The sequence below is a fragment of the Lepisma saccharinum genome, chromosome 5 (genome assembly GCF_977018435.1).
Source record: "Lepisma saccharinum chromosome 5, izLepSacc3.1, whole genome shotgun sequence".
Classification (NCBI taxonomy): Eukaryota; Metazoa; Arthropoda; class Insecta; order Zygentoma; family Lepismatidae; genus Lepisma; species Lepisma saccharinum.
The window spans coordinates 11,137,568-11,155,561 of NC_139233.1; the positions used below are offsets into that span (position 1 = coordinate 11,137,568).

Here is a 17,994-nt window from a genome sequence, read left to right on the forward strand (position 1 = left end):
TTCCAACTCATAGAACCTCGCGCATCGCAGGGAATATGAAGTCTGTGTCAAGCAGTAAGGAACCACAATAGAAGATTGGCGCAGGGAATTGAATGCGTGTTGTAGCGATTCGAGAATTTAATATTAGTTTAGCTGTTAGTGGTTTAGTATTCGTGCTAGTACTGTGTTTAAAGTTAAAGGCAATGGATATAATATAATATTTCCGTGTGAAAATATTTGGAACGGGATCTTTTCCGGAGAAATTTCAAATAGTTAATGTAGGTAGGCCAGTAGAATCTCTTGTACCACAAGTCTTGAACTCAAACTTCCGTGTATAAAAACAAAAATCAGGAATGCACGAGTAACTGGGTACTGGGGTAACTTGAATTATACACTTCAATTAATATTGAGGGTTTTTATTTCACTGCCGAATTCCTTTCATATTCTTTGTTACAGGTTTTTTCTTATAGATTTATTATAATATCTTGTTTTATTGTTTGAAATTCTAAACGTAGATTAACTGCAAGTGCAATCACAACAATTATTCGACAGTGGTCGCAACAATAAGTTAACATTTTTCACACATACATTCGTAAATCCTGTATGAATGTTGAGGTAAATTTGCAGGGAGACTTCAGGAGTGGGTGGATGAATCAAGTGTGAGATTACCCACTAGTTAAAACCAGCATACGCCACTGGGTTCCAGGTTCGAGTCCTGGTCTGGCAATCTTTTTTTTAAGTGTCTCTTCATCAGTTTAATCTCATTATCATCCATCTTCATAGTTTCGATTAATTGTAAAGGTGACATAATAGCAAAGCAAAATAAGAACAAATACAAATAATTGTAAAATGACTACAACGTCAGAACTACATTTGAAAAATAAAATGTGAGCAGAAGGTTCATCTTCAGACAGGCATTTGGTGAGAATTATGTAGACAGACAGCATGCTCCCGAAAGTTGCCAATCCACGTGTAGCATGACCTTCGATACTGGAGTTGAGTTGTGCTTTTCAGGAAAGTTTGCTCGACGCCCCTCAAGCATCTTATCAAGATTGCCTCGGTGTTCGCAGCATTGCCAACTCATTTCTCGTCGAGAAAATCTTTTTTCTCCTAATTCATTTGCTGTTGATTGTACCTCCCCCCCCCCCCCAACAGTCATCCAGGCTATTAAAAATAAGTCAATGGTTGTCCTCAACTTTTAACAGTAAATTTATTTTTTGTAAAATAAAAATTGTCTGGCTTTACTTGTTTTACACGTGCACGTTGGTTTTGTAATGGAGCACAAAAATAGAATTGTGACACTTAAAATTCTTACCGAATGAATGAATGTCTCCGTAGATTCCAGAATAATTATTCTTAATTTTGAAATAGTTAAAAAAAAAAATATATATGTGCCGTTGGTTTATGAGATTAGTCGTCACATAGCACAATCCGCTATATTGACGGAAACTAGAGAACTGTTATCATTTAGGGTTGCAAACACTAACCTTCCACAAAAGCACGATTTCCCAAAGTATTCATGAATTTCCATGCACAAGCTTCACTTGTATTTTGTCAGCAATGTGTACAGCATATGAACCCTATCTGATGAAGCGTATTGCTTTCAAATTAATGTAATTAGCAAGAAGCAACATCAAAATTTCGATCTGGACAGGAAAATATGCAATCTTATGGATAAATTACTCGAATAGCTTGGTTTCTTCACCGTGGCTTGTGGCCATGTTGGTTAAAGGCCCGCTTTGTAACCTGAAATCCTAGGTTCGATTCCCCGTGTCTCAAAAATATTTTTTCTTACCAAATGGGTGCTACATAATGTATTTTATTCTCGTCACACCAATTTCAACCTGAAGTTTTGTTATTGTTTCAATGCCAATAAGAAAATATGTATTGAAACTATTACTCGTTCAGAGAACGTGACTGTTACTAGAGACTACTTGAAATTGAGATTTTTTAGTTGCTGCTAAGCCTTTGTATTTAAAACAAGTGCTAAAAATCGAAAATTGTTGTGTGATAAAACACACCGTTAATATTCTCAAGAAGAAAACCACTGAAGTTAAATGAGTAAGTTGTGAGGAACATCAGCAGATGTATTTTAAGATGTTCAGTCATTCACGTGTCACTCTGCTAGTTTTATACATAGATATTTACAAGTGACCCACTCGATGCATGCTCACACTTTAAAATAGTAATTTTCATATGGGAAAGAAAGCAAGCCTGGTCCAAATTGCAATGTCAAGACGTGCGCAGATTGTAGATGTTATTATCAGAAAAAAAACAGAATTAATCAGCAACTACAATTATTTACCTAAACATCACTCATATGGCACTTAGAATAGAGCTGTAAAATATGTATTTTGGATAATTAGCTGGTTGAATTATTATTCTTATATTATACTTCTGCTTTCGAGGTGCAATTTGAGCGAAACAGCTGAATCCAGACTGCAATCTAATATTAATAGCATTACAGCCATTGCAGTAGAGAGATATGAAAGGGACAAATATGTAGTTTCCATTCACATTATAGTACGCAGGTAACGTCTGGGGTAACTTATCGTATGAATTGGTTTTAAGTAAATTCGACGTTACATTCCATGGAATGTTTGTTTCCTTATTACGAACTATCTGAATAAAAGCTTCCTCTTGTCTGTTTGCTTTCGCAGGAGCTGCTTTAGACTGCCAAGGTCAAGTATTCGCAGTGTTCGAGTAAGGTAAGCACCAGTGACGTAGTCACGTGAACCTGTCAATCTAGCTGTTTCATCTCTGCGACTGAGAACCCGAAACAATTAATTTTGCTTTGGTATATGCCTTCATGGCATAGTGCTATGCACATGGGAGCACTTTACCTTTTTTATATATATAAATTAAACTGCAAGGGTTGCGAGTTCAAACCCTGTCAGGATTAGAATTTTTTTATTTTCTTTATTTACGCGGTAAAGAGTGAAGTGTAGCAAGATTCGAAAGTAGATTTTGATGTTTCAGTTTATTTTGGCCATCGATGTATAATATGTAATTTTGGAAACCGCCTACTTTCAATTCAATAGCAAACATTCAGCTGTAAAAACATATGGAAACCTATATTTCTGTTCTTTTAGAGGTTACATAGAGAAGGAAAAATTATACATTTATTTCAAATATATCTATTTTTACAGGGGCACGTGGCAAAGTGATTTTTTCAAAACGTGTCAAAAGTTGTGGATACGTCACTCACACTTCAATTATACTCGGGACGGGACTTACAGTTGCAAGTGAGATCTGAACCACTATGTGCCTGCCACCTGCTATCGAACCCAGAGCCACTATTACAAGGGGACTAATGTACAACACAACATACGAAAGTCTCTGTTGTGTCACGAAATTTATCAATTTCTAATTTAGCTCACAATTAAGCTGGAGTACTATAAAATTAACTCTCCAAAAAAAAAAAAAAAAAAAAAAAAAAAAAAAAAAAAAAAAAAAAAAAAAAAATTAAATTAATCATTTTCCAACAACATAAAAATCAAATAATCCACATTTCTAGATAAAAGAGAGACAGGCAAACTTTCAATCATGTTTATGAATTATATAGTCGCCGAAAATAGTGCTTTCTTTTTAAACAAACACTACTAGAAAGCAATTTGGTCGATAATTTTAGTTAAAAGTAGTTTTTTTTATTCTTAGTAATAACTCCTGCAACCGGATCAAATTATATTCCTTGAGGTTTACAAAATTAGATTTAGAAGAGAGGGTTGATCCAAACACTTACTCGTGGACTATGAAATAATTCAAACAGCTAATCATCCAAAATACATATTTTACAGCTCTATTCTAAGTGCAATATGAGATGTAATTGTAGTTACTGATTATTCTGTTTGTTTCTGATAACATCTACATTATGTTTCTGATAACATCTTGACATTACAATTTGGACCAGGCTTTCTTTCCCATCTGAAAATTACTCTTAAGGTGCGAGCATGCATCGAGTGGGTCACTTGTAAATATCTATATGTATAAAACTAGGAGTGACACGTGAATGACTGAACATCTTAAAATATATCTGCTGATGTTCCTCACAACTTACTCATTTAACTTCGTGGTTTTCTTCTTGAGAATATTAACTGTGTTTTATCACAACAATTTTCAATTTTAGCACTTTTTTTAAATACTTCGGCTGTACTTCCGTCCACGAAGCTGGACTTCAACTCAAACGAGTGTGCCACTTTTTGTGAACAGAAGTACACAAACAATGTATTCAGAATTAGCATTAACATTCCTGCACGTGTACTTTGAAAGGACAAAAATCTGGACAAAATGGATCCCACAGATTTTGTCAAATGAAATTCACTGATAATACAACAGTCCTTTCTGAGTTTCCGAAAATTTTATAAACATCCAGTTTTCCCATGACAACTTCAGTCGCAGATCAATTTGCATGCATTTTTCGACTTCAAGAAAGTGGGAATCCCAGAATACCATTATACAGTCATGGACATTTCTCAGTTGTAACGACTACATTGAAAGTCAATGGGAGTGTGACTATACAGAGATTCCCTTTCCCTCAGTGAATCAGCACTAGATATGAGCTATCCCCATTGAAATGCTTACCTGTCCATTGGTCGAAGAGTGTGTCTGTATTCTTTCTGTCATTTTGGATTTCCAAGAGGGTTTGGAAAAACAAAAGCTGGACATAATCGTTTGAACTTGTTCTTCGCTTTGCTGTCTGCAAACGGAAGGGCCTGCTTATATCAGCAAGAGTATTTGCACGAGCTGAGTAACGATTAGAATGCAATACTCTCTGTGAAGCTACAGCAAGAACAGGGAGTAAGAAAGAATGAGTTAGGCAAAAGAGTTAAGTTGTTAACACTGAAAATGGGTGAAGTGGTGATCTAACAAGCAGAAGCAAATGTGGAGAATAACCATGCAAACAGTGGTCTTGGTTCTAGAATCCTTGTATTGCTGAGCGAATAGAATATGAAGCACACAAAATATTTGCATGGAATATTGCACCTCCCTACAATGTAGATCACTTATTGTGGGCAATAATTAGTGCAAACATTTTCTATTTGTCATTGCCTACATAAAGTAAAGGAGAATTTGTGCAATGTTCTACACTGTTTTCTCAACGTAAGTTCTGATTAATATATTGAGGTCCTCTAAATATCAATGCATTGTATTTTAGATATTTTACCTCACTGTTTGATTAATTTATGATAATATTAATCCTTGCCTTGCTAAAGACTGATTCAGAACTCTCTGCTAGACATCATATTGTACAATCATGTGAACTTCTACATTGTAATGGTCCTATTCAAAATGAATAGGATTGTTGCAACACTGACAGTGATATACAATTTATCTTTGGAAAGCACTGATTTTTATTATGTATTGGTATTTTAGAAGTGCTAATTTATACAATTGATTTATTTTACTTCACTTTTCTTCCACTTTTGGCTAATCACGAAGATGAGGGTGACAAGATGAAATTGATGAAGGGACAGTCGCAAACACCCATGGACAAGTCATCAAAATCCCACTGAGGATTATGCTGGCAGAGCACCAGATGCCTAAGCCTGATTAGACTGCAAAATCCAGTCTAGCGTGTGCTATGTGGAAGAGTTGAAATGTTGTGGTCTTCAGAAAGTGTCACCACTTAACCTCCCCCCCCCCCCCCCCTGCAAGCTTCAAGATTTATTGATTGCATTGCAATTGTACAGTAGAACATCATAATATACGTGAAATACTTTGGAAAATCTGAATTTTCAAATTCACAAGATACCCATATTTTTGTTTCAGGACATTTTGGAGAGGTCTAGCCCAAAAAGGCCTCAATCCATGAACATGACACCACTAGCCACTACACCATACATGCTGGTAGCACAGAGGAATCAGAACAAGCCTTCATTGTAAACACATTCAATAAGTCTTTCAAATGATTAAGTAGCTGTAGAAAACTGACTACATTCACAATGGCCAATGTACAAAAGCAGCATTTTTACTGAGCTCAGAGTTGTACTGGATTCTGCAAGATTGAGAAATCAATATATGAATTTTGAATGTTTTTTAATTATAACATAATACATTTACTTTTAACTGAAAAACTGAGAAAGTTTCAAATAAGTGTTACATAATTAAAGGAAGTGGTTGATTGATTGATTTAGTTTATTTTACTTTGAGTTTTGTGCCTCTTTGCTAATTTGCGAAGATGAGGATGAGTGATGAGAGTATGAAATTGATGAATGGACATTCACAAACAACCAAGCCCGAGTGGGATTCGAACCCGGGACCCTTTGCATCACAGCACAATGTGCTAACCACTGCCACAGGGTCCGGCTTAAAGGAAGTGGAAGAACAGGCATCTAAATGAGGTTGTAAATAGAACAGGACAACTGGGAACTGAATTGTATTTAAGCATAATGAGATTGACAAGCTTGCATCCATGAAATATATAATTTTAAGAATGGACGCAAGCCTTGGGACAGTGAAAGATGCAGGCAGTGGAGATTAAGTTCTTAGAGAATAGTAGGAAGACCAAAAGAGAATGAGAATGTAGGTATTGAATTTCAATAGACTAGGTATGGCTGAGATTGTTTGTACATAACAAGAGAATGGGCCTAGAAATAGTTCCTGCAAGATCATACACAACACATTTAGTGGGGAAAGTACCGAAAGTGAGAGAGCAAGGTGTTGGTAGAAAAGAGAAGGTAGTTGAGAGTGAGAAGAGCACAGAATGAACAAAATGGAAAGAGGCAAGTAGTAGTAAGAGGCTTGGCTTCTATGTTAGACTGGACACAGAATAATTACATAAAAATTCAGTTAGCTTTCTGGGTATAGTATGAGCATCCTTTGCAGAATGGTTAGGAGTCTTGCCTTGGTGTGAGCGATCCCTGATTTGATCCCCGGTGGGAGCTTGAAACTGTTCAACCAGCCTCGTGAGGACAGTTTGGGAGCTATCTGAAGCAACAGTAGCAGACTTCTTGAAAGCCAGAAAACAACGGTGATCGGACTATCCACTGATCATGTGTAACCCAACAAAAAACTGCTTGGTAGGTCCTGGCCATCCGAGGGCTGTTGAGCCACATAGTTAAGTGTAGTTTCTGGATATAATTCCATTAAAATTATAATATAATAATGCTATTAATGGTGCTAATGATTCTACTCTAGATGATTCTTATCTCCCCTATGATGACCCAATAGAATGTTTTTACAATTTACTTTCTTTATTCATATTTTTGGAAATGAGAAACACTGCAGAAAAGCAACACATAGAGCTGAAGTACTTATCACACCAAGCAACAGTGTAGCACATTCCAATTGAGGACGGTGGCAGTGCCAACCGACAATAGAACAATAACAAACTAGTTGTGGGGATAACTGAATACTTCCACACTTAATATCTATTTACTTGCTCTATATAGTCAAAAATTTTAATACTCCTAGCATTTGCAGTTGGGCACAACACAAGTAGCATGCAGTCCTGTGAATAAGTGCTACTTCGGCCTTTGCTATCTTTGTACAGCACTACCAGCATCTAAAACTGGATTCCGTGCTAGCTTGTACAACCAATACAATTTATTTTCTTGTGTAAAACAAATTTAAGTGATAGTGTTAAATTTTCCAGAACTGGAAACAAGTTACCATATATGCGTAGCATCTCATCAGTGTACAATATGTACATTCTACAAGTACAACCATTAATCTTCAGTGAAGTACACAACATGGTGCTACAAAAAAGGTTTGGTGCTAAGTAAGGGCATGCTGAGAATTTCTATTGGGGGGGAGGGAAGAGGGATAAGTGTCTAAATACATTTTCAAAATTACTAGTAATAGCATGAAAATTTAGCTTTCTTAGGCCAATTTTTTAATTCTACAATTTTGTGTGCATCTAGAAATATAACCTTATTGAGAATTCTTTCCGGGCATGCCCCTGGTGCAAAGACAATTATTATACAGAAAGTACTACTAGTAATAGCAATGTGACTATATTTACGTATATTGTAACTTTGCAGTGTTAATTAACAATAGGCTTACAAGTTTAAGACTTTATACTTGTGTGCATCTACCTTATTCTGTAACATATGAATGGGTAAGTTGTGATACCTTCTATTCTTGAGTTTCATGAAAGTTTTTGCATTGACTTGAGTGTTTGAATTTCAAATCTGCCAAACATTTAACACTTTATATAATTTCTGACTCAAGTGTCTTTCATGTATCAAACCTTAACCATCAATGTCAGTGCACACAAATCAACTTTCTACATTAACATTCACATAATTGCACAGGAATATCCCAACAGTATGCAGACAGTGGCGGCGATTATGGGGGGGCAGTTGCTCCCCTTTTCTTGCCACATTTGCCCCCACACTATGCTAAACTTTATCTACCAAGGGAAGTAAACCGTTCTTGCCTCCCCAGTTTTAGCACCTTGCCCCCTAGTTTTGGAAGCCAATCGCCACCACTGTATGCAGCTAATTCCTGGAACAACTTCCATTTACATTTTGACTTGATATTTTAAGAAACACAACATTATAAATAGCATTTTTCTTCAAGATATACCTTCATAATTTATATTACATTATAACATTTCAAAGACAGTGCACTACATATTATCTAATTATTTGATTAAGTTTATCAATAAAGAAATCTCATTCAAAATAAATTTGACAAAGTTTCATTTAGTTCCAGACAATTGGGAGTTTCCTGTAGCATTAATGTCAAATTTGCTTAGTTCTAAATTCAATTTTTTTAGACTATCAGTCTGCTTATTCCTACTACTTATAGTTAATACATGTAGTGGAAAGTTCATATTTACGCAACCTGTATCAATTTAATAGTACACACAAATCTCTCTCTCACACACAAAATTGAAGCTTAGTCAGATTGTAATTTGCTCCTAGAAAAGCAAACTTTACATCCATAAAGGCTTTTTTTGTAACTATTAAAATCTTAGAATGAAAGCATAGGATTAACACAGAACATTGCTACTCCCATTCTAATTTCAAATTTAGAGAAATAATAGGTAACAAGAATCTATAGTACTTGACATTTAATTTTAGCTAAGGATTGGACAGATTAGCATGGTCTATTGGTATCAGCTGATATACGAGGGTTGTTTCAAAAGGAATGCCTCCAATTTTTTTCTCATTGCACGTGACAGTGTACGTGGTTCTTGGCGATACAGTAGTGGAGGCTGAATAATCCTGAAAATATACCTGGTAGTTCATTGCTGTGTGACAGATGGCAGCAGAGAGGCAGCCTGCAGATGTGAGGTTTGACTTGGATGTCAGTTTGAAGCAACAATGTGTAATTTAATTCCTTCATGCAGACAAAGTTATACCAATTGAAATCCATCGACGCTTGCTGCAGTTTTATGGAGACAGTGGATGTTAGCACAGTGAGGCGGTGGGTGAAACGTTTCAGCAGTGGGGAACGTGAAGTGAAAGACAGGCCATGTTCTGGACGGCCATGCACAGCTCTCACCAGAAAATGGGATGCATCTTAATGAGCTTATCCTTTCTAATCTGCGAATAACGACCAGGTGCATAGAGCTGAATATCGGCTTCAATGCATTTGAAACCATGTTAAGAAAACTGGAATATCAAAGTGTGTGCATGGTGGGAAACCTTTTTCTTGCAGCACGATAATGTCACGCCACACATGAGTTTGAAGACCAAGGAACATTGCCAAATTTGGATGGGCTGTCCATCCACATCCAGCATACAGTCCTGATTTGGCCCCATCAGATTTCTATGTTTTCAGGCCAATGAAAGATGCATTGCGTGGGCAACGTTTCTCAACAGATGATGCAGTCATCACAGCTGTCAAACAGTGGACTAAATCGGTTTGTGGTGATTTTTACAAGCATGGCATACAGGCTCTTTTTCATCGCTGGCAAAAATGTGTAGAGAAAGGTGGTGAGTAAATAGAAAAATAGTGTCTTGCAGCTGAAACTGTGCTTTATTCAATGGTGTAATGTGATCTTTTGTATCTGCTTTGGTTTGTAAAAAAAAAATTGAGGCATTGCTTTCGGAGCAACCCTCGTAAAGTAAGATTTTTTCCAATCTTATTTTTCTATAAATAACCTTTAATTTAAAGCAAATTTCTACAAATTATTTTTATCAATGTGAAGACATTCATGTGCCATTGCTTTTAAAACTAATTTCTAAGCATGTATGTAGGTTTTTTTCTTTTAGCAAAACCCACTGCACTCACCTGATTATATACGTCAATTTCAGGAGATTCTTCACATGCATGAGTAGTGTTGGATGTATTCTGTAAGTTGGGAGACCCCAAGTTCAATTCTCAGGGTGGGTGATCAAAGGTCCAAATTTTTCAGACCACGTCTCTGCATAAATTGGCTCTGGGGTTCACCCAAACTTAATACTTAGGTACCTGGGGACAAATCAAGGTGGCCAAAGCATGGTGCTGAGCACATCACCCACACCCCACGATCGTGAATGTGTGAAGTTCTATCTCCACATCCCCCTATGTGCCTTCATGATACAATGCTTTGAGCACGGAGACCTTTACCTTCACATGAAGATTTAATTTATCCATTATTGATACCAATGAAGTGTAAACATAAAATGTATCAGCAAAAATTTCATATTTGTTAATTCCCAATTTTAGTTATTTTGTCTCTCCAAAAATGGTCTCTTGATGAAAGACCTAGAGACATGAATGCAAATGTATATCCACTCTAGCCATGAATATGGGGACACCAAATTCTATTCTCATCTCAGTGTAAAAATCTTTGGTTTTGTGCTTATGTAAAACCAATAAAATACAGTTGAACATTGCAGCTTTGTCAAAGTTAAAGATATCAAGATAGTTAGTAACGATTACAATTAAATTTAACATTTACACTGTTACAGTAATAAACTTGCAGAAGAACAACAAGTACATCAGCTTCATTTTTGCAATTTGGAAGATATTACTTATCTACTCTAATGATTTTTTACAAATTTGTGAGGGGGCAGAGCTAATGCCATGGTTTGGATTCCATGTAATCTTATAGCCCAGTCCCAACTATCATGTGCATAAAAAGTGCTATAAATTCGTGTGTACAATTTGTTCATAAACTTTCTTTCTGCTCAAAATAATTTGCATAAAAAATTTAGCACAAGGGTCAGGGGATGTGCTACTTTTAGGACGGAGTGAATCCTAGGCTTTGAGGGGAGAAAGGCATCCCAAATTCTTTTGAAAGTGCCTGAAAAATATCTTTCTATTGTTTTTGAAGAAATTTTGAATTACAATCCTTGCAGTGTCTAAATGCACCTGACATTCAAAAACTTAATTTTGGAAAACAGCTTACTTCCAAACATACATAGCAACAACACTAAAGCCTGAGACTTACCCGAGTGCACCTGTCTCCTGGCTCTGCTGACGAACTCTCCAGACAGAATGGGTGACATGGTGGGATCTGAAATGGTGGAGTGCCTCTGTAATGCAGCTGCTTGGTTGATTCTCCTGGCAGTCATGTGACGCCGCCTGAGGTGCTCCTGCATCTCTTGGTTCTCATCATCGACCAGGTTCTTGTTGTGTTTGTAGTGGAACTGAAAAAAATATACATGTAAATTAAACTAATGCTCATGTCATGCTACATTCAAGGAAATCATCTTGAAGTCTCAAAGTCAAGTAAAGATGACCATAAACAAATGTTTTTTCCATGATCATTATGCAAGAATAATGCACTTGGTCACATTTCCTAGTCTATATTTCCAATATTTTAGTTTGGGCTTTAGAGATATCCTAGCTAGCCTAGAATATGTACCTGGTAGGGCCTTACCTCTACACCCACCCCTATATCATACATACGTACAATATATGTAGCAATAAGAAAGAAATAGGAAACTCTCACCAGACACTTTCAACGACTGCTTCCAAGCAGTAACTATCCATCATTGCCCAAATTCACCAACACCTCAGTATGGAAAAGGTTCACATATCAGCATGAGCTCAACCCCCCTGGCCTGAACAAGGTCACTAACTTTCCCAACCAACCCCATCTTCACCAGTCATCCCCATTTCCAACACTACCTTCTCACATTACAATTCCCATGCCATGCACACACACTTTCCAACAAGCCTGGGAAAGAGAAAGTTTTTTTGCACAAACTATATTTTCGATCTGGACCCGACAACTCTGCAGGTCAAATACTCATACTCGCTTCAGTTTCTGCAGTCTTTTCCTCTGTGTCTAAAGATGCAGCTCATGTCCGTGAAACTTTCAAATTTATCCCGTGTCTTGCGAGAGTTTTCCTATTTCATATTTGCTATTTATCCTTTCTTGTCCTCTTTCCAATCATTCACTATATATGAATGTGGTTGTGCATGTGTGGATAAACTATTTTAATCTTTTGAGATGAAGTAGAAATTGTTAAGCGCATTAAACAAGCTGACCCAAAGAGTATATCTTACCTTTTGGTAAGGGTTATTCCTGAAAGCCCTCCTGAGTAGCTGAGCACTGGTGTGAGCATCTGGCTCCTGGCTGTCCGACACAGCTCTTCTTCGGAGCTCAACCCCTGGGAAAGCATCAGACACCCCAACATGAGGCTTCATCTGGGGAGTGTTTGAGCAGGATCCATTTATCACATTGTTCTCCTGATCATGGAGTATCACAGCTTTATGATCTTCAACTAGGGTTACAGGCCCGTACAAGTGGGCATAGTGGTCCCTAAAATACAGCATTTAGAAAAAAATATTTACATTTCCATATAGAAAACAGGCATTATTATTTAATTCAAATAGTTACTTCGTTATAATTTAAATAGGCTGTTCAAAATGGTACGTTTGTATAAAATATGATCTTATGACTGGAAGTAAATCTAATTTAGCCTTTTAATTAAATGTAATTCATATGCAGAATATGTACATATAAAAGAATTACTTTATAAATTGTTATATTTGCTGCTTGTTGAACTTAAGATGTCTGCACAAAACCATTCACAACTAAACTGATTGGAGTCACGAGAAATAAATAAAAACTGTACTCACGATAGTGAAAGCTTCTCGAACAATTTGATCAAATTGCTTTCTGAGCCTTCATTCAAAAATATTTTCCTCAGGTACTTATCATCTATAGACTCTATTTTCCTCTGGAAATAAATAAAAATGTGTATTTAGTGTACAAGCAATACATCGGAAAAATCTTAACTGTAGGAAAAGTATGCAAAAATAAGATTAAGTTATGGTACTTTTAAAAAAATGTTTAGAGCAGTTTATTATGGAACTTTTGATAAGTGAGAACTGTATTATGTTCGAAGCTCCCATGAAGCTTTGGTGTTAACTGATAAAGGTTCAATCCCTAGTGGAAGCCCAAAAATAAGACTCCATTGTGAGGATAATTGTGGAGCTACTTGAAAGCAAAAAATTCAATTCAATTAAATACAAATTAGCAGATTCCATTCTCGAAAACCAGAAAGCACCAGTGATTGAAATTCATGCACTTATTACATGTTACCAGTGTTTGGAAGTAATGCATTACACTTATTTGAGAGTAACTGTAAAGTTACTTTTGGAAATCACTTTTTTTAGCAAACTAGTAATGAAATTAATATCTACTTTGCAGATTCTTTTCATTACATTCAACATTAAGGAACACAATTATGATTTCTTAGAAAATTGAAACAAAAAATTAAATTACAATGTGACAACATTACCACTGCAGCATCTTTGAGGCTCCTCAAACATTTTCATAATTAGAAAGACAAGTTTATTACAATTTAAAAATTTAATTAAATTGTGTTATTTTAGATCATCTACTGTAAAAAGTAAGAACAGCATGCTAACACATTCTACAAGTAATAGAATTACATACTATCAAGTAACTTACATAAAATCAAGTAACTAACAGTAACAGTTACATTCGAATAAGAGTAAGTTAATTTTTGAGCAAGCTAACTGCAACTATAGCTACCACTTTTGAAAATTAACTTTCATAAGATTGAATACCACCAAATGGAAAACTATTGTATTCTGAGTTAATTTTCATCAATTAGGAAAACTTAATAGATTTTCTTGTGTGTAGTTACTATTTTTAAAAGTATATACCAAAAAAATAATAAAGTTAACAGTTTTGCTTTTCTATGCAGTTTGATGATAAACAGTATTTAAAGTTTGCACTTTATTCATTGTAATTAGGTACATCGCCTAAATTAACTTTATAATTCTAACAAAGTTTGATAACTTTGTTCTCTACAATGGTATTCACAAAAAATACCATATTAAGATTTGACAGTCTACTTACCCGCATATAGAAGTCACCTCTAACTCCAGTAATCTCCTCAATTCCTGCCATTAGATTATTTATGATCTGCAATAAGAAAAAAATTAAAACTTTCATACATTGAATTGCTACACAGAACTCCAAATTAGGAAAAACTGTTCTGGTTGATACATTACATTAAAAAATATCAGATTAGAGAAATAAGTGTATTTTAAATACTACACAATCAGTTAAAAGAGTTCCTTCATTGTAAAACTGTTGCCTGGTTTCACATTTTAACTTCAATGAGCTTAATTTAACTTCCGTACAAAAATTTCTACTTTTATCCAAAAAAGGTACAATTCTTTGATTAATAAGATGGATACTCTATAGTAATTACTAAAATGAGAATTATAAAGTAATGAAATAGATTATGCAATGAACATGCATACATATCAACCTGAGAATGTGTAAAACCTGAGGATACTCAACTACACACTGCATTGGGAATCTCTGGAGCAAAAGAACAAAAACAAGTCTCTGTACAAATAGTGACTTGAGAGGGCTCGACCAATGGAACACCTGAGAGTGAAAGTGAGTACACCAAGGAGAAAACATAGCTGTAGCTAACAGATGTTTGCTGCAGCAGCAGCAGCATTCACTGCTCTGCTCCACCAACTCTCTTTCTCCTCTTCTCTACATTTATGCATAGCCTTGGTCCCCAGATTCTAAAGGGAGTGTAGAACCAACGTTTAATAACATTGTGACCATTTCTTCCTATGGGGGAATATTGAGCAACTTAAATGAACACCAGGTACCTGAAAGTAACACATGTACATCCTGGGGGATTTCCCCCCCAACAACAATCTTGGCCTCAAATTTCCAGGGGGGGGGAGAGTTTGTTATAACAAACAAAAAAGTATTTCAAATATACCTTACTAAGAATAATATCGAAAACCCAAATTAGTGTGGTTGTGAATATTGAATGCATTATCTCTCAAGAGATCGTTAGCAAATCTACATCAATACGCACAATAAAAGTAAAACAAGAATTCAAAACAATAACTATGAAATCGAATTGATTTATATTAACATGAAGCACAAACTAAACAAAAACTTACACATAATAAAACCATTTCAACTATTTCATATTTTATTAACATCTAACCAGTTGGTAAAGAAATTAGCTTCTTTGCAATATCTGATATGTATGAGTATAAAAGTAACAAATTAATTTATTGTATGTAATTAATAATAATAGTATTAATATTTTTAATTGAATAATTTATTTTTACTTTTATTAACATTAAGAATATGTATATCGTATAATATACACATGTCTGTGGGGGAGAGGGTTTGAAGATTAACTTTCTCCCCCCACCAGTTTTCAATGATTTCGCACCCTGCTAACCCCTCTCCCACGTAATACACCCTGGGCTGCATTAGGTAGACTAAGGAGGCTCTGTCATGTCGACTCTCAGCCAATATAATCCTTTGCGAGTCCATGTTGTATTCTGTCCATGTGCGAGATCAGAGGCGTGGCGTGCATGTAGCCGGTGTTACCGCAGGTAACAGAAAAATGTAAAGAATTTAAAAGTTGTTTCAATGAAATTAAAACATTGTTAAATACGTTAATGGACACCGTTGCCATCGAGTAGATATTGCCTAGGACATTTTTTCTGCAGCCGACAGAAGCTAAGAGGGAGCCCGTTCCTCTACCCTGAAGAGGCAACAAGGGGGAAGAGGGCACCAATGCAAGGAAAGAGCGGGGAAGGACTTTGGGGCATAGTGTGCTATGGGGTTATTCATGCGCCTGTTAAGGGGCCCTGTTGCCTTTCAGACCTACCGGATCAGCCAGTGTTGTCACACCGGATTGGTAGAAAAGAGCTAAATCCCGCCTGAAATAGGAATACCATTTCTGTGAAGCAACTAGATGTAAAATGCAGAGCCAAGGCTGGATTGAACTACAACTGAGACCAGTTACGTAATAGATGAAAATATAGTTCCCTGGTGTGATTCGTGATTTGGACAAACCTTGCTCCAAAATACTAAGTTGGCAACAGTAGTATGTACAGCTGGGTGCTTCCCTTCCACAAAGGAGCGGAGTTTTGTCGTCTGTGCATTGCTCACCACACAAACGTCAAACTGACCCGAGAAATATGTGGATCATCTTCTTCCCCTTCGCACCTCATTGCAAAGAAACAGACAGATGAAGAATTGACAAGGGTCTACCACTATTCATTGGATTTTCGTGGTTAACTGTCTCATGAGTGGTAGTTCTATCTATGAGTGTTTGTGGCTAAATCACTGTGCTGATTGCAAAACAAGAATGAAATGAATAAACATCTAGCTTGAAGACATGTTTTCTTTACCGGAAGGGGGGGGTGATAACGTTTAGCAGGCATAATTGTCATACTGATAGCCGGTAACACTTTTGAAAAAGTCACGCCACGCAACTGTGCGAGATTGTTGCTTCTTCAATTTCATCTCATCACCTTTCATAGTCATTTTCACAATTAGCCAAAAGTGGCAGAAAAGCAAAGTAAAACAAATCAATTCAAGTAATCAAAGGAAGCAGGTATATATTTTTATAACTTGTGACTGACTGCTATGATTTTTGCCCATCACCCCTAATGTTGAAAAATTAAGTCATATTGAAAGTTTGGTGTTAGGCCATATACAACTTCAGGTACTGTATCTTGTTCAAAACTCTTGTTTGATTCTCAGGAAATTTATACGAAAACTGGAGTAGAGCAAGTATATTTGAATTTTTTAAATAAATTTTGAATTTTTCTATGTACCTATTGCTTACACTAAAATTTATTATAATTTATTGCTTGTTACAACAATCTAAATGATCCAAATAACCGATGAAGGTAGCATATATTCTCTCCAAATGATACGCAAAAAATGTTTACTTGCTTGTAACATCCATAAATTAGAAAAAAAATATTTCATGAAATTTGAGGAAACCCTACTCAACTCTGCTAAAACCAAATCAAACTAAGAAAGGAGGACAACCTCCCCAATACAACCTACTTACATTTTCGTTAATTTCTTCATTCAATGTTTTAGAACGTTTCTGTATTTTCTCTATTCGCAGTAAAGTTACCAAAGGTTTTATTGTTGCACCCTGAAAAAGAAAATATTTTTAATGAACATTACATTCACTGAAGACTTATTCAAATATGAAGTATGCGAGATTATTATGCATTATATTGTATTGGTAGAGGCACATATTTTTGGTAAATAAAAAAGCAAAATTTCGGTATAAAAACTGAGTCAATTTCGGGTTCAAAAGCGGTAAATAAAATAAAATATTGGTGTTATAGCGGTGAAATATTGGATCAAAAGTGGTACATAAAAAGACATTTTGGTTTTAAAATTGTGAATCTAATCCTAAATTTGATTTAAAAACTACTTATTCCACAGAATTAACATTTCACTTCTAATAGCCCATTTATGTAGTTATCCGAGTATTAAGTTTATTTCTGTGTAAAGGAGTCAATTTTTGTTTCCCCAATATTAACAGCAGAATTAATCAATTTTCCGGGAATTGCATAACTCTCAGGATAATTCAGACCTCTGAAGGTGCCGCGTCGGTGAATAAACCCTAAATTTCGTGTTTTAGAGTTAATTTCGCTTTTTGCAGTTCATTTCGCATTATTTCGTGACAAAACATGGTCACAAAATGCATCTCACCTTTCAAAAGCATGAAAAATTAACACTACAATGTGTTTTTTCAAATTTCGTTTTTTCGTCAGAAACTAAATATGCATGCCCCTATGTATTGGTAAGAGAGAACTAGAGAAATGGCTGTCGCATCTAATAGCAAT

At 35.7% G+C, this 17,994-nt stretch overlaps 1 protein-coding gene across 4 annotated transcripts in view; it reads right to left on the minus strand.

Annotated features, from left to right (window-relative positions):
• Positions 1 to 17,994, minus strand: part of LOC145987653 (putative Na(+)/H(+) antiporter nhx-9) — a 181,641-nt gene that overhangs the window by 15,209 nt on the left and 148,438 nt on the right. For all 4 annotated transcript variants that reach the window (XM_083122157.1, XM_083122158.1, XM_083122156.1 and 1 more), the window contains 5 exons: positions 17,202 to 17,291; positions 14,201 to 14,266; positions 12,949 to 13,049; positions 12,373 to 12,628; positions 11,309 to 11,507 (listed from right to left, as the gene is read on the minus strand). In XM_083122157.1, coding sequence (XP_082978283.1) covers positions 11,309 to 11,507; positions 12,373 to 12,628; positions 12,949 to 13,049; positions 14,201 to 14,266; positions 17,202 to 17,291 — 712 coding nt within the window. The remainder of the gene's footprint in view (positions 1 to 11,308; positions 11,508 to 12,372; positions 12,629 to 12,948; positions 13,050 to 14,200; positions 14,267 to 17,201; positions 17,292 to 17,994) is intronic.